This window comes from Anabrus simplex, chromosome 2 (genome assembly GCF_040414725.1).
Source record: "Anabrus simplex isolate iqAnaSimp1 chromosome 2, ASM4041472v1, whole genome shotgun sequence".
Taxonomy (NCBI): domain Eukaryota; kingdom Metazoa; phylum Arthropoda; class Insecta; order Orthoptera; family Tettigoniidae; genus Anabrus; species Anabrus simplex.
The window spans coordinates 84,666,946-84,692,660 of record NC_090266.1 but is presented as its reverse complement, the minus strand read 5'-3'; the positions used below and the strand labels follow the sequence as shown (position 1 = coordinate 84,692,660).

Sequence of the window (25,715 nt, the reverse complement as noted above, 5' to 3'; positions counted from 1 at the left end):
AGTCAGAGAATTTTATTTACGCCATCATTGGACGCAGTAAGGGCACAGTATGAAATCATCACTTTGAAGAGTGGCCTTCAGAACTATGCAGAGGTGCCAACCTTTGAAGTGGATTATCAGTAATCGACCTCCACCCCCGATATAAATTTTGAGTCAAGTCCAAAGCATGCTCCTTCCTTCTCAATAAGAGCTCCTTCATATTCACAATGAATTTTACAACACTTACGGGTAGCAAAATAAGTATAGTTGCCAACTCACAAGCATTGAAACAAGGATGATTTTAAGAAAACGGCTCGAAAGGATTGAACGTTTTCCTTCTTTTCTGCTTTTTCCGTGGAACATTATTTTTTCGTAATAATGTCAGCTTTTCCGTAATAATTTCCCCTTTAACCATAATTCCAAAATAGTCAGGTGAAATCCGTAATAATTACGGAAATCCGTAATAGTTGGCACCTCTGAACTATGTATAGTTGTTGTGCACTGCTTGTAGATATTTGTTTGTGGATGTATAGTAAATGGCAAAACAAGTTGGTCTCATCATGTGACGATTATTGACGGTGTTTGTTTTGTTTTATTTTGTTTCGGGATTACATTCTTGTAGTGAAACTTACGGTAAATCTTTTATTGGTGGAGTAAGGAAGCGTGTTTATATGCAGCTGAATGTATCCCATACGGTTCCCGTCGCTTGCTTGGAGGTAGTAGTTTATCTAGTGTCCACTAGAATGCAGCCGTTATCAGGAAGTTCAAACTGAAATGATAAATAAGGTCGTTTCTCCTTGCAGCGACCTCTAATGAAACAAGCGGTGTGCTGCGCATGCCAAATCTGTCATGCTGTGAGCTTTGTTACTGTATAAACACGTCCTCATGCTGGCTCAGTGATAGTGATATTTTAAATATGTTATTGTCAGAAGCAGATTCAGAAATAGATGACAGTGATGGAGACTGCTTATGAACCAGATAACATACCAAGTGATAGTTTAGGCAAGATTTTTAATTTTTATGTCACTTTCAAATGCAAGTTTTTAGCTGCATTATTTTACTCCAAATACAAATGATAGAAATACTTCACCTCTACAGAAATTTGGGTTTATTTTTTGCCGTAACAGAAACGGCTCCAAATAGGACTGATGAAGACAAGGAATTGTACATAGATGAAACATACCAAAACAAATAGTGGTTGAATCCAAAAAGAAGTTGTGGGAAGATTTTGGTAATAACCAGGAAAGGCTATGTCAAGCAGCAGGGAACCATTCTGGACACTAATGAAGAATATTAGGAAGGGAGGGAAAAAGGAAATGAATAGTGTTTTGGGTAAATCATGTGAGCTCATAGCAGATCCCAGGGAATCACTGGAGAGGTGGAAGGATTTTGAAAATCTTCTCAATGTAAAAGGAAATCTTCCTGGTGACGTTGCCTACAACCAAGCCCACGGGGAGGAGGACAATGATGTTCGTAAAATTACGCTTGATGAAGTGGAAATGATGGTAAATAAATTCCACTGTCATACAGCAGCAGGAAAAGATGAAATTAGACCTGAAATGGTGAAATATAGTGGGAAGGCAGGGTTGAAATGGCTTCAGAGAGTAGTAAGATTAGCATGGAGTGTTAGTAAGGTACGTTCTGATTGGACAAAAGCAGTAATTGCAGCTATCTATAAGGGAACAGGAAAGACTGCAACAACTATCGAGGTATCTCGATCAGTATACCAGTCAAGGTGTTCATTGGCATCTTCGAAGGGAGGGTGCGATCAGTTGTTGAGAGGAAGTTGGATGTAAACCAGTGTAGTTTCAGACCACAGAGGGGCTGTCAGGACCAGATTTTCAGTATGCGCTAGGTAACTGAAAAATGCTACTAGAGGAACAGACAGTTATGTTTATGTTTCGTAAACCTAGAGAAGGCTTATGAAGAGTACCGTACTGAGGGAAAAGATCTTTACCATATTAGGAGACCCTGGGATTAAGGGTAAATTATTAAAATAAATCAAAGGCAATGATGTTGACAATTGGGCTGCAGTGAGAATGGATGGTAGAACGAGACCTTTGTTCAAAGTATTTATAGGGTTAGGATAGGCTGTAATCTTTCACTTTTGTTGTTCATACTGTACATGGATCATCTGCTGAAAGGTAAAAAGTGGCAGGGAGGGATTCAGTTAGGCAGAAATGTAGTAAGCAGTTCGGACTAGGCCGACGATTTGGTCTTAATGCCAGATTAACCATTTGCTTTACGTCATTCTGACAGGAAAGGCCTAGGAGTGGGAAGGAAGCAGCCGTGGCCTTAATTTAGGTACAGTCCCAGCATTTGCCGGTGTGAAAATGGGAAACCACGGAAAACCATCTTCAGGGCTGCCGACAGTGGGGTTCGAATCCACTATCTCCCAGATGCGAGCTCACAGCACTGCACGGCCAACTCGCCTGGTAATGGCAGATTATGCTGAAAGCCTGCAGTCTAATATCTTGGAACTTGAAAATGAGTGCAATGAGTATGATACAAAAGCCTTTCCAAGACTAAACTGATGTCAGTAGGTAAGGAATAAGAAACGTAAGATAACTGAATGTAAGATTGGGAATACAAAGATGGAAGAGGCATAGAACTTCAAGTACTTACGACGTGTATTCTCTCAGGATGGCAGTATGATCAGCGAGTTTGAATCAAGGTGTAGGAAAGCTAATGCAATGAGTTTGCAGTTGCGATTAATAGTATTCTGTAAGAAAGGAGTCAGCTCCCAGACGGAACTATCTTTACACCGGTCCGTTTTCAGACCAACTCTGCTTTACATAAGTGAGAGATGGACACAGGATATCTTATTTATAAGATAGAAGTAACAGGCATGAAGGTAGCAAGGATGATCGCTGGTACAAAAAGGTAGGAACAATATCAGGAGGGTACTGGAAGTGAGGAGATAATGGCTATGTTAGGAGTGAACTCAACTGATGAAAATGTACGCATAGAGCAGCTTTGGTGGTGGGGCCATGTGAGGCGTATGGGGCAGGATAGGTTACCTAACAGAACAGTAGACTCAGCTATGGAGGGTAAGAGAAGTAGAGGGAGACCAAGACAACGATGGCTTGACTCTCTGACAATTTAAAGATACTAGGTATCGAACTAAATGAGGCGAGGCCACAAACTAGTTGAAAATAGAGGATTGTGGCAACGTTTATAAATTCACAGAGGTTTTCAGACTGAACACTGAAAGACATAACAGTCTACAACGAAGATGTACGAATATATACTTTTAAAAATAAATAGGGGGAATAAACAACAAAACTGTGAGCCTGGTACTGTGTAGGACCTCAAAACCAAAGAAACAGACCACTCGAAGCATTCATGTTCGAGCATGATACCTGCATGCCCCTTGAAATTTCAACAGGTGGCTTTCAAAAACGTTGTCACTCTCGAGCTGAATGTTATTTCTCCTTCCACCAACCTAAAGGACTGGATGTACAATATAACTATCGTACAAATATATTTGAATAACAATTTTAAAAAATAATTCAGATCTAAATTGCCACTTAATTTCAGAACCACCCTTGCACATACAGTTCACAAAGTTCAACAATTAAATTTACAGTAGCCACTCAGAGTGTTGGATGAATGCACATGACAGCTTCTGCACCATTATTTTCATTTCCACCTTGAATTTCACATTCCCCTAAGGCCTGTCTAACTCTAACCTCAACTTCTGGATCAAGAGGTGGTTGGTGGTCATTGTTGATGGCCAGGTTATGCAGAACTGTCAAAGTTGCCTAGCTCCAACCTTGCCCTCAACACGTAATTGTTAAAGATGGTCGAATTGTGGCTTGAACCCAGCCACCTTGCCACAATGTCCTTAATCCTCAACTTCGTATCACATAGTCACCACAATCACAGAAAAGTACCTTTTTCTGTTCCTGAAGTCTTCAGGGGCATCTCCACCTAGAGATTTAATGCCAATATGAGTGCAGCCTAATGATCCTGTTGTACGGGGAAATGTTTCCAACCTATAAAATCATTCTGAAAGGTATGAATTTCTCTTGCGCCTTGAGGAGGCATCTTGATATATGTTCTTCGAAGTGAAGCAATAGCACTGATTCAATTGACAACAGTTCCAGCAGTAACTTTGTGAACACCACAAAAATCACCTGCTGTTGTCAGCATTCTTCCAGTGGCATAGAACCTCAATGCCAGTAACAATGGCTCACTGAAGGTAAGACATAATTTCTGAAATAGGAAAATGACGCTTGGTTAAGATTCCACCAAACAAATTTATATCTGATATGTAGGCTAGTGTCTGCCATAATTCAATATCAAAAATGCATAGTTTGTTGTGATATAGGCTAATATGTAATACAGGCCTACAGTGAGACAATACTAATAATACGGCCTCCATGTTAACTTCAGGCCTTGCATTTTATGACAGGCCTTATATTATATCATAGGTCTACTTATAAACCGATTTTATGGAAAATAAACTATTATCTTATTAAGGTTATAAAACATAAATACAGAAATGAATAACGAGAATGTGCAAAATCCACAAAACACTTGCAGAAATAAATAAATAACTTCGTAGAGCATGAACGAACTACTCCTCCCAAGGGGGCGGTCATCCAGCTGATGATGCTTCAAACCTGCTTCATTACCTTACATGCTACTATTTAACTCAAATTGAATCTGGATAGCATGCCAGGTTCTTCTCTACTCCACCAATAAGCAAAATTTATCAGAAGTTTCATTATCTGAATTAACTTCAGAAAAAACAAAACTACAACAATATCATAAAGTGATGTGACCAACTTGTTTCGCCACTTACGAAAACTCATAAATCAACAATCTACAAACCAAAAATGTTGAATATACCAACAATTTGGTCACACTCAGTTTTGATACACATCTTTACTTGTAACATACCTCAAGGTAACAGTTCGATAAGCACTGCCTGATGCTACTAGATTTCCACTTTATCTACTAAGGATAGATGCGACAACCTTCCTTACACTTGGATACCCCTTACTTTGTGAAGGTCATTCCTAAACTGAATTACACACTTCCTCTTCACTCATGCCTTGAGTCCCCAAATATACATGAACTGCCTCCTTGGTTCACAGATGTATGTACATAGTTTTGATGGGCAACTTTCTGAGTGAATATCTCGTGTAGATGCGACTGCTGTCTTCTTCCTAACCTCTGCACTATACTATGTAAATCTATCCACACAACATTTCCTCAAGACAGTATTATTGGACCTTTATGTTTTCTTATATACATAAATGATATGAGTAAAGAAGTGGAATCAGAGATAAGGCTTTTTGTGGATAATATTATTCTGCATAGTGTATAAATAAGTTAAAAGATTGTGAGCAACTGCAAAATGACCTCGATAATGTTGTGAGATGGACAGTAGGCAATGGTATATGATAAACGGGGTTAAAAGTCAGGTTGTGAGTCTCACTAATAGGAAAAGTCCTCTCACTTTTAATTACTGCATGGTGGGGTGAAAGTTCCTTATGGGGATCATTTTTGGCAATGAGACAAAGTCTCTCATAGTGCACTGACACTGCCGGTGGCTCCAAGTAGCTTTAGCAGTGGCCTCCACGGTATGCACTAGCCATGCGTCTTGGTGGGTGTGCTATGTACCAATTGATGAGCCCAACTTAGCACACAGGGGCGAAAAACTGGCAACCAGGAATGAGTAAGCTGGAAAATTTATCATGTCCAATAATGGACAATTTATGTTAGTGTTAGTATGAGCATATCTGGCTCCATGGCAAATGGTTAGCAGGTGTTTGCCTTCAGTTCAAGACGTCACGATTGGGTCGGGGATTTAAGCTTTCATTGGTTAATTCCAACAGTTCGGGGGCAGTGTGTGTGTGTGTGTGTGTGTGCGCGCGCGCGCGCACGCACACCGACTTACGCATTAAGATTCATCTTAGGTAGAGCCGGATTTTCATGAGCACGTAGACCGCGTATCACGTGACAATTCAAAAGATCTGCACCCGGCTTCGGAGGCCATACACCATCATCATCATTATTATTATTATTATTACTATTATTATTATTATTATTATTATTATTAGTGGTTCGTGTTTGTGGGTTACTGTAGTCACGTCCTAGTTCGTGAACCATGGGCAACGGCTGAGTGGCCTAGTAAGTGGTCCTGAGAGTCGAGATACCAGTTGCTATGGAATGGGAGTGGACATCTCGGACATATTCTGAGTCGTGGCCCTCCTTGTGCTCAGGTGGCTAGGACTATACAATTCACCGGTGGTCCATAACCCGTTAGAGGAGAGATCCTCACTTGGACTATGTGCAAGTAGGGCAGCATCCGGCTTCATGAATTTACCGAGCTCAGAACACTTTAAGCAAGCCTCGGACCTATGGGAGTAATGGAGTCCCACTCCCATTTGACAGGCGATGGACTCCTTGGAAACAACTTGGCGAACGAAATGGAATTCGATGGGGAGCTATCGATATTAATGGGGCTTATGGAAGAAAGAAGGTAGAACTGGCTGAGTCAGCAAAGAGGATGCATCTGGATGTGCTAGGAGTAAGTGATATTCGGGTAAGGGGAGATAATGAGGAATGGATAGGAGATTATAACGTGTACTTGACGGGTGTTAGAAACGGAAGGGCAGAGTCTGGGGTAGGGCTCTTTATCAGGAATACCATTGCACGCAACACAGTTTCTGTTAGGCACGTAAATCAGCGAATGATGTGGGTAGATTTGTCAGTGGGAGGAATTAGGACAAGAATTGTGTTTGTGTATTCACCATGTGAGGGTGCAGATGAGGATGAAGTTGACAAGTTTTATGAAGCATTGAGTGACATCGTGGTCAGGGTCAACAGCAAGGATAGAATAGTGCTAATGGGCGATTTCAATGCGAGAGTTGGGAATAGAACTGAAGGATACGAAAGGGTGATTGGTAAATGTGGGGAAGATATGGAAGCTAATGGGAATGGGAAGCGTTTGCTGGACTTCTGTGGTAGTATGGGTTTAGCTGTTACGAATACATTCTTCGAGCATAAGGCTATTCACCGCTACACATGGGAGGCTAGGGGAACCAGATCCATAATAGACTATCTTAACAGACTTTGAATTCAGGAAATCTGTTAGGAATGTACGAGTTTTTCGCGGATTTTTCGATGATACAGACCACTATCTGATCTGTAGTGAACTAAGTATCTCTAAGCCTAGGGTAGAGAAAGTGAAATCTGTCTGCAAACGAATAAGGGTAGAAAGTCTCCAGGACGAGGAAATTAGACAGAAGTACATGGATATGATTAGTGAGAAGTTTCGAACAGTAGACAGTAAGCAGGTTCAGGATATAGAAAGTGAATGGGTGGCATACAGGGATGCTGTAATAGAAACAGCAAGGGAATGCCTAGGAACAACTGTGTGTAAAGATGGGAAAAGGCGAACATCTTGGTGGAATGATGAAGTGAGAGCAGCCTGTAAACGTAAAAAGGCTTATCAGAAATGGCTCCAAACAAGGGCCAAGGCAGACAGGGATTGGTACGTAGATGAAAGAAACAGAGCGAAACAAATAGTTGTTGAATCCAAAAAGAAGTCATGGGAAGATTTTGGTAATAACCTGGAAAGGCTAGGTCAAGTAGCAGGGAAACCTTTCTGGACAGTAATAAAGAATCTTAGGAAGGGAGGGAAAAAGGAAATGAACATTGTTTTGAGTAATTCAGGTGAACTCATAATAGATCCCAGGAAATCACTGGAGAGGTGGAGGGAATATTTTGAACATCTTCTCAATGTAAAAGGAAATCATCATGGTGGTGTTGCAAACAGTCAAGCTCATGGGGAGGAGGAAAATGATGTTGGTGAAATTATGCTTGAGGAAGTGGAAAGGATAGTAAATAAACTCCATTGTCATAAGGCAGCAGGAATAGATGAAATTAGACCTGAAATGGTGAAGTACAGTGGGAAGGTAGGGATGAAATGGCTTCACAGAGTAGTAAAATTAGCGTGGAGTGTTGGTAAGGTACCTTCAGATTGGACAAAAGCAGTAATTGCACCTATCTATAAGCATGGGAACAGGAAGGATTGCAACAACTATCGAGGTATCTCATTGATTAGTATACCAGGCAAAGTATTCACCGGCATCCTGGAAGGGAGGGTGCGATCAGTCATTGAGAGGAAGTTGGATGAAAACCAGTGTGGTTTCAGACCACAGAGAGGCTGTCAGGATCAGATTTTCAGTATGCGCCAGGTAATTAAAAAATGCTACGAGAGGAACAGGCAGTTGTGTTTATGTTTCGTAGATCTAGAGAAAGCATATGACAGGTTACCGAGGGAAAAGATGTTCACCATACTGGGGGACTATGGAATTAAAGGTAGATTATTAAAATCAATCAAAGGCATTTATGTTGACAATTGGGCTTCAGTGAGAATTGATGGTAAAATGAGTTCTTGGTTCAGGGTACTTACAGGAGTTAGACAAGGCTGTAATCTTTCACCTTTACTGTTCGTAGTTTACATGGATCATCTGCTGAAAGGTATAAAATGGCAGGGAGGGATTCAGTTAGGTGGAAATGTAGTAAGCAGTTTGGCCTATGCTGACGACTTGGTTTTAATGGCAGATTGTGCCGAAAGCCTGCAGTCTAATATCTTGGAACTTGAAAATAGGTGCAATGAGTATGGTATGAAAATTAGCCTCTCGAAGACTAAATTGATGTCAGTAGGTAAGAAATTCAACAGAATCGAATGTCAGACTGGTGATACAAAGCTAGAACAAGTCGATAATTTCAAGTATTTAGGTTGTGTGTTCTCCCAGGATGGTAATATAGTAAGTGAGATTGAATCAAGGTGTAGTAAAGCTAATGCAGTGAGCTCGCAGTTGCGATCAGCAGTATTCTGTAAGAAGGAAGTCAGCTCCCAGACAAAACTATCTTTACATCGGTCTGTTTTCAGACAACTTTGCTTTATGGGAGCGAAAGCTGGGTGGACTCAGGATATCTTATTCATAAGTTAGAAGTAACAGACATGAACGTAGCAAGAATGATTGCTGGTACAAACTGGTGGAAGAATGGCAGGAGGGAACTCGGAATGAGGAGATAAAGGCTAATTTAGGAATGAACTGGATGGATGAAGCTGTACGCATAAACCGGCTTCGGTGGTGGGGTCATGTGAGGCGAATGGAGGAGGATAGGTTACCTAGGAGAATAATGGACTCTGTTATGGAGGGTAAGAGAAGTAGAGGGAGACCAAGATGATGATGGTTAGGCTCGGTTTCTAACGATTTAAAGATAAGAGGTATAGAACTAAATGAGGCCACAACACTAGTTGCAAATCGAGGATTCAATCAATCAATCAATCAATCAATCAATCAATCAATCAATCAATCAATACTGATCTGCATTTAGGGCAGTCGCCCAGGTGGCAGATTCCCTATCTGTTGCTTTCCTAGCCTTTTCCTAAATGATTTCAAAGAAATTGGAAATTTATTGAATGTCTCCCTTGGTAATTTATTCCAATCCCTAACTCCCCTTCGGCGACGTTTAGTAAATTCTCAGAGGCTTGCAGACTGAACGCTGAAAGGCATAACAGTCTATAATGATAATGTATGTAATTATTATTATTATTATATTAACATGACAAAAATGCCCAAATACAGTAACCATATTGCATTATTTTGTTTCCCCCTATTTTATGTCACCCGTTATCATTTTCCCGCATCTATTGTCATTCTCCCCCTCCCTCAAAAAACGATGCATCGAGGTTTTACTGTATACATATATTTTCAATATTCCCTAACTACATATTCCTCTTACAATATTATGTTCTTACATCTTAACAGAATCACATGATTTTCACCACTACTGTATTTTATTACAAATTAAGAACATTTCCTAACCTAAAATCAGTAGCTCATACTTGCGTATGGCTACAATCTTAATCACCTAACACATTCACAACAGCAGAGGAGCACGGCATCTTTTCCTTGAATAAAGAAAATAATCCAGCCTATTGTTCTGCATAAATCTTATTCAAAAGGCCAAGGCTCACAAAGGGCTGTCGCACCGGTGGTGATGATGGTTTTGCATAACATATCTTTTATCAAACAAAATAATTATTCATTCTGAAGAGTGAACTACAATAGTTTACCTTGCATATATGACAAATAACGTCATCAATACTGTATGCTAGTCTTTGGTTGCATATGTTTTAATATAAGCTTACATTTATACATGCCAAGAAACCCACCTGAAGAGATGTTCTAGCCTTGCTTCTGGTACAGGTATATTACATGTTACATTTCACATTCAATGCAATTACAGCCCTAGTTATATATTATTATTATTATCATCATCATCGTTATTGCACAAACAATATACGGCATATGTGGCATGCTCCAGTTGATCGCTGATTTCATTTAGTACCGAGTGTAGTAAGGTTTGTTAACCTGAAATGCTTTACTATATCTCATTATCCCATTCTTCAAAATTATTTGGATGTAGCCTAATCCTCTTTGCTTTTCTGACCCAATGAAGCATCTGCTCCATAAGTTCATGATCAGAATAAGACTCAAAATCAAACCGATTCAGCAAACCATCATCACAACGTGTAGCCATCTTTATTTCTACAGCTGACTTCCAGATAAGAGCGTTAACTGCCTCGCCAACTTTGGCATAGCTAAAATAGAGAACATACTCACAGTTTGCATATGAACGAAAGTCATAGTACGCGTTTTCAACCAAACTTCCAGATAAATATTTGAACTGAGTTTTTATCTGGCTGTCGTAATACAGGTCCTTAGCCAGATATAAAATCTGAAATTCTGAATCTAAGATGAATATGATAAGAATGTATACAAATACTACTTGAACTACTATACATGGGCCATCAGGAAAAGATACTCATTTTTGAAATTTTTTTAAAAAAATTTGTTTTACGTCGCACCGACACAGATAGGTCTCATGGCGATGATGGGATAGCAAAGGCCTAGGAGTGGGAAGGAAGCGGCCATGGCCTTAAGGTACTGCCCCAGCATTTACCTGGTGCGAAAATGGGAAACCATGAAAAACCATCTTCAGGGCTGCCGACAGTGGGGCTCGAACTTTCTGAAATCTCTTCAGTTCAAGACTAGCATGTTACCTCATAAGAGAAACATAAAACTCCAGTTGAAACTTACTTTGATAAAATGTAATTTGAAGTACAATGTAACACGATATTAAAAAGAAATAACAAAAGATCTGAGTGATTCATCACTTACTCTGAGTTCTCCAAATCTATAATAGCTTAACTTATACATCAAGCTATTCAAGAGAGTAGGTGTCCCTTCTGCATCAACTCTGAATTCTCCACGATCTGTAAAATAATCACTTTCCTGAAACAGAAAAATAAATTAAAAGATTACTGGTCACAAAATATCTGTCAAACTATTTTACAACAAAAATATAAAAGATCTACAAAAATAATACATTGCTTAGAACGGCTTTTTCGCTATCTGTTTTATGCTGCACTGACACAGACAGGTCTTATGGCTATGATGGGATAGGAAAGGACTAGGACTGAGAAAGAAGCTGCCATAGTCTTAATTAAGATAATGCTCCAGCATTTGCCTAGTGTGAAATGGGACACCACGAACAACCATTTTCAAGGCCGCTGACAGAGTGGCTTGAACCCATTATACCCTGAATGCAAGCTAACAAGCTAGTGATCCCAACCGCTCAGCCAACTCGCTCAGCTGGAAAAGTTAACAAGAAATAAAAATCATCCTATGGTCAATATTGACTGTGTAACAATTTAAAAGCAGGTTTTATTCCACCTAGTTCAATACACTACTATTCAATCTTTAGCACTGATACAAAATATTATGTACTAATGTGTAGTAGTGGGCCATCACTCATCAACATCGTGTACGCCACTCCACCAGACCATGAGGCTTCACCTTACGGAACACTGCCTCTCAATGCGTTTAGAAGAGTGGCAACCACATAGCTATGGGCTGCATTTGGCAGTAGCATAAAGAGCAGTAGCCACACAAAAGAACAACTTCTACCATCAGATTTCGATAATATTCATCACAATAATCCAAGCAACACCATGCTCAAATTTTATGACTTAATCAATGAACGATTTTAAATTCATCCTATGTATTTTAACAAGACAAAGCAAGAACTTTTACAACGTAAGATTATAAACTATAATTCTCTATGGAGATTTTTCTTAACTAAGTTTGTAAAATTTTAAAAATTTCATTGGCTTACTAGCTGAGTACTGATTATGAGCCAAATGGGTCGAAACATGCGTACTATTAGATAATATTTTGTATCAATTCTAAAGATTGAATAATAGTGTATTGAACTAGGTAGAATAAAACCCACTTTTTAATTGTGAAAAAAAAAAAAAAGTTTTGCATATTACGATTTCCTCGGTATATCAAGGTACCTCAAAGATGTATGCAATATGCACTGTAAGCCAATGTCTGAGAGACAGTGATGCTACAACAATATCAGGTTTGATATTTGTCTGAAAGGAGGGATTTGTTATGTCTGTCAGTTTAACTTAACCACTTGCAAGGCAGGTGGTGTGTAGATAGCTTGTACAAAATGAGTATTTGACAGTATTTGAATTGTGCCACTGCTGCATGCAAGATGGAAGGCAAAAAGTGAACAATGCTGCTTGTATTCGAGCGAGTCAGAGTGATGCCTCCCGAGTTTGGATGAAGTACTGAATAGGTGGAAACCTTTAGCTTTTGTTTCACACTATAGAAGTTCAGGGTTGCTGATTGACAATGGCCAGGATGCCCTCCCAAACAAACTTGCAGGGAGGATAGGTATTTCTGCTTTCAGCATGTTGTAGGCCCACTGTTACTGCCACCTTGTTCATTCGGGATATCTGCAGGCCACAGGAGGTACTGTGTCAGGTCAGACATTACAAAATCAGCTGCATGATAGAGGACTGATATCATGGGGGTTCTCGTCGATAGCTCCTTCTAAAGCACACCATAGAGCAGCTTATGTGAGGTGGCCAAAAATTCACAGCCCATGTCATCAGGAAAAGTGGAAGCATATGCTCTTTTCTGACTGGGTATCATGAGCTTTCACCCCGACAACAGGAACAGGAAAGTCTGGAGGCAATCCAATGAGAGATGGAACGAGTCCTTCATCCTGGTGCTGAAACTCTTTCCAACGGATGTCAAGGGCAATGCACTAAATTTTAAATAGAACAAGTGAAAGAGTTTCAGATTTGGGTGCCAAAATAATCGTCCATTTGCAAATACAGTGGAACCTTGGATTGCGAGCATAATTCGTTCCGGCAACATGCTTGTAATCCAAAGCGCTCTTATATCAAAGCAAATTCTCCCATAAGAAACAATTGAAATGCGGATGATTCGTCCACAACACAAAAATATTTATTCGCATACCATTTCTTAAACAAAATATAACGTAAAACGAATTAAAGTGCACTTTACCTTAGAATCATTGTTGGTGTGAGGGAGATGAGAGATGACATGAGAAGAGTTACTGTGTATCACGAATTTCACAAACGGAATCACTGCTATCTGTTGGCTCACTGGAATTGTTTTGTTTTCCTGCGACTTTAACGAGGAACCTGTCCAATGACTGTTGCTTTTGCTCTTTCTGAGGATTTCACAAAAACGTGACATTGCATTGTCGTTGAACCGATTCATTGTGCTACAGCCTTATTCGGGTGGATGGTTCTCTACAAAATTTTGCACCGTTTCCCACATTTTGCACTTCTCCTGAATCTCAGTTGAAGTGAGAGATTCCACTGACTTTTCCTCCTCCTCTTCCCCGGACGAGATCTCGATAACTTCCTCCTGTTGTCAGTGATGCAGATCCATCAGTTCATTGGTGGTCAGTTACTGGCTATGTTCTTCCACCAGCTCTTGAATGTTCACGTCATTCACCTTCAGCCCCACAGTCTTCCCCAAGAACACAATTTCATCAACAATAGGCAGCTCATTGTCACCAACAATCCCCTCAAAGTCACGTCCAAGAATACAGTCAGGCCACAGCTTTCCCCAAGCGGAAGTGCGAGTTCTCTTGGTGCCTCCATCCCCGGGTTTATCGATGATCTTCAGGCATTTCACGATGGGGAAATGATTTCTCCCCAACTCACGGAGGGTAATGTTTCTTCCTTCGGTCACTTCAAAGCATCCCTGAAATAGTGCTTTGGTGTATAGCTTCATGAGGTTCGAAATGACTTGCTGATCCATAGGCTGGAGTAGTGTTGGGAGGAAGGAACTTAGCCTTAACGAACTTGAATTCCTCCAATAAGTCGCCCTAAAGGCCTGGAGGATGAGCAGGGGCATCGTCCATAACCAGCAGGACTTTGAGCGGCAGATTATTTTCTGAAAGGTATTTCTTCACAAAAGTACCAAAGACCACGTTCATCCATTCAACAAAGGCACAGGGGAGGGGAAAACGTAGGCACACGTGATGCTCGTATTGCAGAACCTCACTCGCTTATCAAGTTACAATTTATTTAAAACGTTTGCTCGTCTTGCAAAACACTCGTAGACCAAGTTACTCGCATTCCGAGGTTTCACTGTAGAGGAGAAAGATAACGGTGTTCTGCTGACAGGCATGTTACCCGATGCTAAGGTCAAGCCAATGTGTTTATGTATAATAACAGCGTATTGTACCAGGAAATGATTGTGGGTTTTGGGCATGAGAAGGATGTCAGGTAGTGTTCAGTGTTTTTGGAGCTGATACAGAGGATAGAATCGCAGGGCAAATAATAGATGGTTATGTTTTTTTTTTTCTATAAAATTTATTAATAATATCAAAGGATGTATCACCCTGCAATCTTAGTGTAGAACTCAAATCTGTCACCAATATTTGTCAAAATCAAAGATTTATATTGTGATCTCCTTGAAGTCAGTTTGAAAATGCCAAAATAAATATCACTCCTTCATGGGACATTAATATCCTACAGTCTTTCTAAATCTCGTGAAAACACAAAATATCAATTTTGCACCTACAGTCTTTCTAAGTTTTAAATCACACAAAATGAATACACACACTTATCATGAAAAAAATTGAATAAAATATTTAAACTCTTGTTGAGAGTCTCTCAGTTTGTTTGGATTGAAAGAAATGATAATAAAGCACTTAAAAACCCTAAAGTTTGTCTAGGTTACGTAAATTTGAAATTTGAAAACAAATTTATCACAAAATGTGAACTTCTTTGATATGACGAGAAAATTATGGAATACTATTCACACGAAGCACTGATAATATCACTGTATTGGATTAACTGTTTGGTAAAAGTCAGTCAGTTTGTAATTACTCACTCTGAATAGAAATATCTGCTTACGAATGTTGAAATAGGAGACTTGGTGTCTGGAACATTCCGCGGAGTGCGGATGAAGACTAGAACTCGGCGATGTTCTGTGAAGAGACCACGTCGACGTTCCTCGATGGGTACCGTATATGAAGAAATGATGTTCGATGTAGCAGAATGTAGTATTTCGCCAAGATTTCAGTCACTCTTGGAGGTAATAATAATAATAATAATAATAATAATAATAATAATAATAATAATAATAATAATAATAATAATAATAATAATAATAATCGTATGGCCTCAGCTACCATGTGCAGACATTTCAATTTGACGCCATCTGGCTGTCTGCTCATCAATTTCGACGTTCCGTTTTACTCTATGACCACTAGATGGCAGACCGAGTAAACAGAAACTCTCTTGGGCGTCTATGGCTGAGATTTAATGAATTTTGTCGGGTACACACCGAATGTGTCACCAGAGATCTTTTACATACCGACATCGTATGACATGGAGTGTCGAATGGACTTTTTCCCACCCTTCAAAAATACGACTACCTTGGAGGTGATATTAGCACACGGAAATTATTACCACTCACTGTCGTGATACACAGTTCTGTTCTAACTCTAATTTTACGATATTAGATTAATATTTACAGTCCTTGCTACACAAAACACAGTTCATAATTGTCACTGATTATGTCTGAAAATATGATTGTGAAGTAATAAGCACAGTTCAAACACTTTAAAATGTAATTTGCAATAGTTTTTATCACAGTCTCTGAACAATTGTTGTTGGCAGATTAAGGTGATTTTATGATCGTGTTTATATAACACTAGTCTGAATTATTTAATATAACTATAAAAAGTTCTTAATGTTCTAAGTTTATTATAGTGTTGACCGAAAGATCGAGAAAGTTCACTGGGAAAAATAGCAAAGTCTTGTCCTATTATGGAACAAATGTTGAAAAAATAATTACACACAGTTCACTGTTATACTGTCTTAAAAGAATGTGTCCTAGAATGATTTCTGTTTGCCACACACGATAATTTAAGATATCGTCATAGTTCACAATTACACGAAATTAGTAATGTGTATCAGTCCGTAAAATACCAGATACTTGAATTCTCACTCCAAATTATGGTCTTATTCAGTTAATAATTTCACAAATGGTATATTACGGAAACGTCTAGAATTTTACCGTTGTCGCGGCGTGTTGGAGATTTCACGTACGGTACTAGTTCAACGGCGTTTGATCATGGCCATAACTACGTCCTCGCGAATCGCGACGGAGCATACTTTCTTCACTGACGAGACTGCACTGACAGACTGCTCTCTCTCCATGGCCTTGGCCCAGTGGCCTATATATACACGCCAGACGGCGGCGCTATGAATCAGGTGACGAAGAGGGCTCATTCTTCCCAAACTTTAAATCGTTGAATTTTGAAAACTACTGGACGGATTTACTTGAAATTTGCAGGGTTTTACTTCTATAATATTAGCTACAGTTTAGCATTGGTCTCATTTCAATCAGTCCAGGCTTTGAAGATTTCATGAAACAGTCTAGAAACGTCTGTAGGGGAAGTAAGCTGTAAGTGGCGGTGACGTCACTTGACCTTGCTTGACTTGCTCGTGAAGTGTGGTAGGTACTAGAACATTCTTTCACACAGCTGTTCACGTATCTGAATGGAATTGTATGCTGGAAATAAAGTTTTTAATTTATATGTGCCAGGACCTAGGCCTTCCTGGTTCAGTATTCAAGTTGGAAAGCGCTAGAACTCTAGGGATTTTCAAGGAAAGACGGAAATACCAGCAATATTTAACTGACATGATCTCTGAATTGGAAAATTTTAGAAAATTTTTTATGAGGGGCTAATTTTTTTTTGCTAGGGGCTTTACGTCGCACCGACACAGATAGGTCTTATGGCGACGATGGGATAGGAAAGGCCTAGGAGTTGGAAGGAAGTGGCCGTGGCTTTAATTAAGGAACAGCCCCAGCATTTGCCTGGTGTGAAAATGGGAAACTACGGAAAACCATTTTCAGGGCTGCCGATAGTGGGATTCGAACCTACTATCTCCCGGATGCAAGCTCACAGCTGCGCGCCTCTACGCGCACGGCCAACTCGCCCGGGGGGCTAATTTTAATACATCGATTGTATTCTTAGATAATAGACAAGGATGACATTTCAGGAAAATTGTAAATAGAATAGTGTAGTTTTAGTGTTCTTTTATGACATTTAGGATAGATTTTATTTTAATTATGACACATAATAGATTTCCATTAAGAGATGTTTAAAACTTTGGTGTTTGATGTGTAAAAATAACTAAAGAGGTCCAAAGAGATAATTGGTCGTGAGAAAAAAAAAAAAAACCCTGAGGAAGAGGACAATAAGGTCCTCAAAACATGTAGCGTGTATGAGGTGATAAAAGACAAACAACTCTTAAGTATTGACAAGGCTGCATTTTTAGTTATCAAAGGTATATTTATTGGAGTTCACTGGAATCAATCAATCACTACTGTTCTGCATTTAGGGCAGTCGACCAGGTGGCAGATTCCCTATCTGTTGTTTTCCTAGCCTTTTCTTAAATGATTGCAAAGAAATTGGAAAATTATTGAACATTTCCCTTGGTAAGTTATTCCAATCCCTAACTCCCCTTCCTATAAACGAATATTTGCAACAATTTGTCCTCTTGAATTCCAACCTTATCTTCATATTGCGATCCTTCCTACTTTTAAAGACATCACTCAAACTTATTCGTCTACTGATGTCCTCCCACGCCATCTCTCCTCTGACAGCTCGGAACATACCATTTACATGTTACAAATTTCATATTTGGTCCGTATTGAAATGTTCATCAATTTAAGATATTAACAAAATTTATTAGGATCAACCTATTCAATACAATTGAATTTACAAAGTTAGGACTTACATCCTATTAAACTAAAATTTGAAGGGACATGTTTTGCCCTTTAAAAGGGCATCATCAGCCTTTTTACAATCATACTCAAAGATAAAAATCAGGATCCTGATTGTCATGGTAAAAATATAAAATAAGAATATAAGATTAGAGTGAAATTATACAATGTGAGAAATTGTTATGAGATCTTATATAATAATTTACAATTAACACTTCATTTAAAAATGTTTGCAAAGAAAAAGTTGAAGTTGGTATGATATTACACTAGTAATTTTAAAATGATTTTACAAAATAGACAAACTAGGCCTTAACCACATAATAACAAGAAGGTCTATGGCTAAAGTTGCCGTATCAAAGTTCGAGTGAAATTCGGCTGGAAGTAACTTGATTTTCATGTTGAAGAGAAGGTTAATGGAACTTAGTAACCACTTAAGATGACATTGAAACTTTCTTGTTGAAAAGTCGTAATATTAAACTGTAGTATGGCGCTATGTAGATTATAAAGTTGTATCGAACTAATCCATTAATCTCGTTATTTACGAAGTGGGTTCGCGGTCTCCGTAATTTTGTTGAAGGAGTTATGAAGAGTTCATAATTGAATGTTGCCGTATAGATCTTCGTTAACTCGTAACTATTGAAGGATATATGGAGAAAAATATTCTCGATTTTTGCGGTATGAACTGGTTGTCTGTATGGTCTTGGAACGAGTAAGATTTGAATGTCATAATTTCACTCTAATCTTATATTCTCATTTTATATTTTTACCATGACAATCAGGATCCTGATTTTTATCTTTGAGTATGAGTGTAAAAAGGCTGATGATGCCCTTTTAAAGGGCGAAACATGTCCCTTCAAATTTTAATTTAATAGGATGTAAGTCCTAACTTTGTAAATTCAATTGTATTGAATAGGTTGATCCTAATAAATTTTGTTAATATCTTAAATTGACATACCATTTAATCGAGTAGCTCGTCTCCTTTCTCCCAAATCTTCCCAGCCCAAACTTTGCAACATTTTTGTAACGCTACTCTCTTGTTGGAAATCACCCAGAACAAATCGAGCTGCATTTCTTTGGATTTTTTCCAGTTCTTGAATTAAGTAATCCTGGTGAGGGTCCCATACACTGGAAACATACTCTAGTTGGGGTCTTACCAGAGACTTATATGCCATCTCCTTTACATGCTTACTACAACCCCTAAATACCCTCATAACCATGTGCAGAGATCTGTACCCTTAATCATTTATGTGATTACCCCAATGAAGGTCTTTTCTTATATTAACACCTAGGTATTTACAATGATCCCCAAAAGGAACTTTCACCCCATCAACATAGTAATTAAAACTGAAAGGACTTTTCCTATTTGCGAAACTCACAACCTGACTTTTAACCCCGTTTATCATCATACTATTGCCCACCGTCCATCTCACAACACTATCGAGGTCACCCTGCAGCCGCTCACAATCTTGTAACTTATTTATTACTCTGTATAGAATAACATCATCTGCAAACAGCCTGATTTCTGATTCCACTTCTTTACACATATCATTGATATATATATATATAAGAAAATATAAAGGTCCAATAATTCAGCCTTGAGGAATTCCCCTCTTAATTATTACAGGGTCAGATAAAGCTTCGCCTACTTTAATTCTCTGAGTTCTATTTTCTAGAAATATAGCCACCCATTCAGTCACTCTTTTTTCTAGTTCAATTGCACTCATTTTTGCCAGTAGTCTTCCATGATCTACCTTATCAAATGCCTTAGATAGGTCAATTGCAATACAGTCCATTTGGCCTCCTGAATCCAGGATATCTGCTATATCTTGCTGAAATCCTACAAGCTGAGCTTCAGTCGAATAACCTTTCCCAAACCCAAACTGCCTTCTGTCAAACCAGTTATTAATTTCGCAAACATGTCTAATATAATCAGAAAGAATGCTTTCCCAAAGCTTACATACAATGCATGTCAAACTGACTGGCCTGTAACTTTCAGCTTTATGTCTATCACCCTTTTCTTTATACACAGGAGCTACTATAGCAAATCTCCATTCATTTGGTATAGCTCCTTCAACCAAACAATAATCAAATAAGTATTTCAGATATGGTACTATATCCCAACCCATTGCCTTTAGTATATTCCCAGAAATCTTGTCAATTCCAGCTGCTTTTCTAGTTTTCAACTTTTGTATCTTACTGTAAATGTCATTGTTATCATAGGTAAATTTGAATACTTCTTTAGTGTTACTCACATCCCTTATCTGGACATTATCCTTGTAACTAACAATCTTTACATACTGCTGACTGAACACTTCTGCCTTTTGAAGATCCTCACATACACACTCCCCTTGTTCATTAATGATTCCTGAAATGTCCTCCTTTGAACCTGTTTCTGCCTTGAAGTACCTATACATACTCTTCCATTTTTCACTGGTATGACCACAAATTATGCTTGCCATCATGTTATCCTAAGCTGACTTCTTTGCTAGATTCAATTTCCTAGTAAGTTCCTTCAATTTCTCCTTACTTCCATAACCATTTCTAACTATTTCTTTCCAGTCTGCACCTCCTTCTTAGTCTCTTTACTTCTGTTATAATATAGTGGATCCTTACCATTCCTTACCACATTTAAAGGAGCAAAGCTATTTTCACATTCCTCAACAATTGCTTAAACCCCATCCCAGAGTCTGTTTACATTTTTATTTATCATTTTCCAGCGATCATAGTTACTTTTTAAAAACTCCCTCATGCCTGTTTTATCAGCCATATGGTACTGCCTAATAGTCCTAATTTTAATACCTTCCTTTCTTTCACGTTTATTTTTAACTACGACAAAAACAGCTTCGTGATCACTAATACCATCTATTACTTCGGTTTCTCTACAGAGCTCACCTGGTTTTATCAGCACCACATCCAAAATATTCTTCCCTTTAGTTGGTTCCATCACTTTCTGAATCAGGTGCCCTTCCCATATTAACATATTTCCCATTTGTTCGTCATGCTTCCCGTCATTCGCATTACCTTCCCAATTGACATTTGGTAAATCACCGACAATGAACGCACAGTCTACATTCGCTTCTGCCCTCGAACTGTCCGTGTATTGAACCTGGATACTGGCTAACAAAGGACAGGAAGAGCCTCCTATAAATGGAGGGAAATGGGTTCACTTTTGGGCCAGTGTGCAGGTCCAGGACGATCTCAGGTTGCCGTATTAACCGTGGAGGTATTTTACTTTGTCATCTAACAAGATAAGGAACTGAATGTATATCAAAAAATCTGTAAACACTATCTAAGCATATACCAACCAGCTGCGTATTTTGTGGGTATGCAGCGTACAGCCAACTGTTCCCAGTGACTGTGGAATACGCAGGGATAGCTTCGGTGATGTGGCATCTGTCACAAATTTACGGCACAGGACAACAGCGTTTGCTGGTGCCTAAAATATAATGGCAGCACATCAGATTTACCATGCAGGCTAGCAATGGGGCTCCTATGAAATGTTCCCATTACTAACCTAACTCTGCTGTGGTGGATGCTATTCAGTTCCATAAGAATGTTTCACCTTGCTGATCCATATGCTTCATTACCATAGCCTAATCTAGACAAAATGTGTGCCCTATAAAATCACAGAAGCATCAGTTCTTCAAATTATTCTGTTTCTTACCTCATTTGACTTATGCATGTGACGCTCCCAAGATAATGTGCTATTGTAATGGAGCCCAAGAAATCGGTACGCGTCAACTACAGGAAGAGCGACCCACCTAAATAAAGCTCAGGATGGGGATGAAGAGTGTGCTTCTGACAGAAATGAACAACAGAGGTCTTTGCAAAAGCCACGATTTAAGGTCCACTGTTTCACTCTCCTAATAGATTGCTATAAATACTGCTCTGCAAAGGCCATATTTTGAGAGCTATAATGCAGAGCAAAATCATCTATATATAGCAAGAGTACTACTGCATCAGGAACAATAACACTTATGGCATCACGAAGAGAGTAACAATGAGAACCGATCCCTGGAGACGCCATTTTCCTAGACGAGATACTGCGAATATGCCCTTCCTACTCGGACACAGAGTAGATGGAGGGACAAAAAATTTACAATGAAAACAGGCAAGTTACTTCAGAATTTCCATTGATGCAGGGCTGAAAGGACGCCGTATCACCATGTGGTGTCATAGGCCTCTTCTAAATCGTAGATAACAGCCACCCAAATGCTGGTTTCGGAGAAACAGATCCTGGACAGAACTCTCCAGGCGCACCAAGTGGTCAGTGGTGGAGTGGGCAGCTTAAAAACCACACTGATATTCGGATAAAAGTCCTATTTTCTCCGAATACCACACAAGTCGGCGATTCACCATCCTCTCATATAGTTTACACAGACAGTGAGATAAACAGGTCTGTAACTTCTTGAATACTTAGGATCTTTGTCAGGCTTGAGGAGAAGAATTACTATTACCACTCACCACTGTGACAGAAACTCACCCTCAATCCAGATTTAGTTGAAAGCCTTAAGAAGATATAATAAGCCATACTCGCTGAGGTGTTTTAACATCGGTTATGGACATTATCAGGTCCGGAAGCCGTGTCCTTGCAATGCGCCAAGGCGCTGCAGGGTTCCCACTCCATAAAGGGCAAGCTATAATCCTCTGAAGCATGCATGGCAAAAGATAGATGATAACGTTCTGCCTTCCGCTTCAGAGCGAGGAAATTAGGATGGTAATTCTTGGAACCAGACACATCTGCAAAATGACTTGTTGGATGATTCGCAACAGTGGGTGGATCAGTGACAATACAGCCTGGAATGGAAATTCCCGGTACTAAGGAGGGTCCTTGTACTTCCCAAATGTTACGTTGTCAAATAAGAACTTACCCCATTGCGTGAAGTTTTTTAAAGGTTACAAAGTTGACTACAGTAGGCTGCCTACGATAATGTTTATGAGTGCAACGTCATTCTTTCATAGCTGCTGCAATTTCTTCGTTCCACCAAGGAATGAGTTTTCGTAAAGGAGTCCCAAAAAAAAAAAAAGATGGAATGGTCTCATCAACAGCAAACATAACTGATGATGATGCTTGTTGTTTAAAGGGGCCTAACATTGTCGTCATCGGCCCCTAATGGTACGAAATGAAATGACAAAGTTCAAAATCATCCACTGACCAAAATAAAAAATCTCATGAAGAATGAATGGATGGACATGAATTTAAATCAATCAGTGGATCCGTCTCAAAAAAAAAAAAAAACTATCATAAATAATAGTATTACTGACCAAGGGACCACTTCTAAAGCACAATACTGAATCGAGGATACTTGATGTCGAAAGGGGTCCAAAATCCAGGTCAAAGGCCCCTGAGAATGGTACTTATCGCTAATGAAGTAGAACCATGGTATGTGTCATGTTGGGGTACTAATCAAAAGGAGCGAAGACTCACGGTGTTCCACACACGATGGTACTACTCGCAAGTATTGTACGTCGTACAGGTAACGCTGACCTATGGTGTTTCTCACACAATGGCACCACTCATAGCCAACGCAAACCGATGGGGTTCCTCACCTAGGTGTACTAATCACGGGCGCCGGTATTCCCGTGGTATTCCTTACGTAGTGGATACTAATCACAGGCTATGCAGACCCACGGTGTCGCTTACATAGTTGTACTAATCACAGACAACACCCAGACCCGTGGTGTTGCTCACATGGGTACGACTCACAGGTACTGGAAACCTACAGTCCACACCCACCGCTGCTACTAAGCACAAACCTATTTCGTACCTAATATAGTGGTACTACTCGCAAGTAAATGCGACCCATGGAGTTCCCCGCGTGATGGTACTAATCAAAAGTAGTTTCATGGTTCTACTACAATCATCCCCTGGTCGCCCCTTTTAGTTGCCTCTCACGACAGGCAGGGGATACCATGGGTGTATTTTCCTTCTGCGTCCCCCACCCACAGGGGGTAGAGAGAGAGAGAGAGAGAGAGAGAAGAAAAAGATGGGATCTGTCACTTTGAAAAATGAAGTAACGGACGAAGAAAGGCAAGGGCCACGAAGGGTGTGAAAATGAAATTCTCCGTACGCCTCGAATGCTCTAATGCCGTCGGGGTTGGAAAAGAACAAGAGTTGACCAAGGGAGGTCGGACAGGATAGACGAAAGTGAGGAGCCTGGCACAAGTAAGTGGAAGCAATGCCAAGACTAAGCTAAGGGCCCCGTGGTCGCTAATCCACTCTCGCAAGTTGAGAGCCCCTTGAGCCCCTTTTAGTCGCCTCTTACGACAGACAGGGGATGCCGCGGGTGTAATCTACATGTGCGTCCCCCACCCGCAGGGGGTCAACAATAACTTGTATGATACATCATGTTCTACGCTCCGGCTATTCACGCTGTTAAAGATAACTAGTTATGTGAACTTTGGCCAACAAGCACTTTTAACAAACCACAGGAGGAGAGCCTCGATGGATTTCTGTTTCAAGAAAGTAAGAATAATGAGGTAATGGTAACTTTCACAGAGGTCATTGTATACGTCCCACCGAAGCAGGGGAACGACCGCATGGCTGCACAGCACAACATCAATGCAGGAGATGGTACCCTGTATTCAAAATGCCTATTTCCAGCCCTCCTATCAACTGTTCCACCGAACAGATTCACTGTGTCACATACCTGCCTACTTTTAGAAATAAAAAATTGAAGATTTTTTAATTCTTGGATTTTATAAAATATATTGCGCCACGGTCTCGGTAAAAAAGGACAAGATAAAGGGCATACATATCTACAGTTACAATGCGAACTGACCATTAAATTTAAAATCTTAAACTATGAAAACACAAAAATGGTTACAAGAAAATGTACCTAATCATTCTCATTACGACACACACATACGAATAGTAATATTTAGACAGATAAGTCAAGAACTGACTACAAATACCAAATTATGAAAAAAATATACACATGTAGGTGACAGAGACTGCTGTGTTTACTTCTATAGCATTGAACTGGCAGCTAACATTGCCCTCTTCAAAAATGCACTGCCATACTGCAGCTCATAACACTTTCCACTCAGATTTGATTTGACCACCAATAGTTTACCGAGATTTTCGTTATTAGGAGATGATCGGAATTGTGTCCTCGTTGTCTTTACCTTGCTGACCAATCTGTCACATTCGGCACTGATGTGTAGTATTGTCAATATCGAGCGCATTACTTTTGCTATTCTATCATATTTGAAACACCAATCTCTACCTCATATATCCCCTATAGGCACCGTGCGTGTCGCTCTAGCGGCCAGGCAGAGAACAACACGTGAGGTAGACTCCAGACTCGCAGTAGCTGTTCTGTTATGACTGAGCGTGTAGTTACTCTGATGATAATGGCAGAGAAAAGGAGATCAAGTAAACCCAATTGTGTTGTCGGATGTTCCAATACTTACGCAAATACGGGAAGTGAAGTACAATTATATTGTTTTTCAAAACGAGCGATAGAAGTGGACCAAAGGAGGTGATGGATACAAGCAGTTAACCGAACGAAGTTAAGTAGGCCTACACATACGTACTGCACATGTTTGCAATAA

General features: G+C 39.6%; 1 protein-coding gene across 1 annotated transcript in view; it reads right to left on the bottom strand.

Annotated features, from left to right (window-relative positions):
• Positions 1–25,715, bottom strand: part of Stt3B (catalytic subunit 3B of the oligosaccharyltransferase complex) — a 518,075-nt gene that overhangs the window by 109,097 nt on the left and 383,263 nt on the right. The window contains exon 12 of the mRNA XM_067140186.2: positions 11,199–11,312. Coding sequence (XP_066996287.1) covers positions 11,199–11,312 — 114 coding nt within the window. The remainder of the gene's footprint in view (positions 1–11,198; positions 11,313–25,715) is intronic.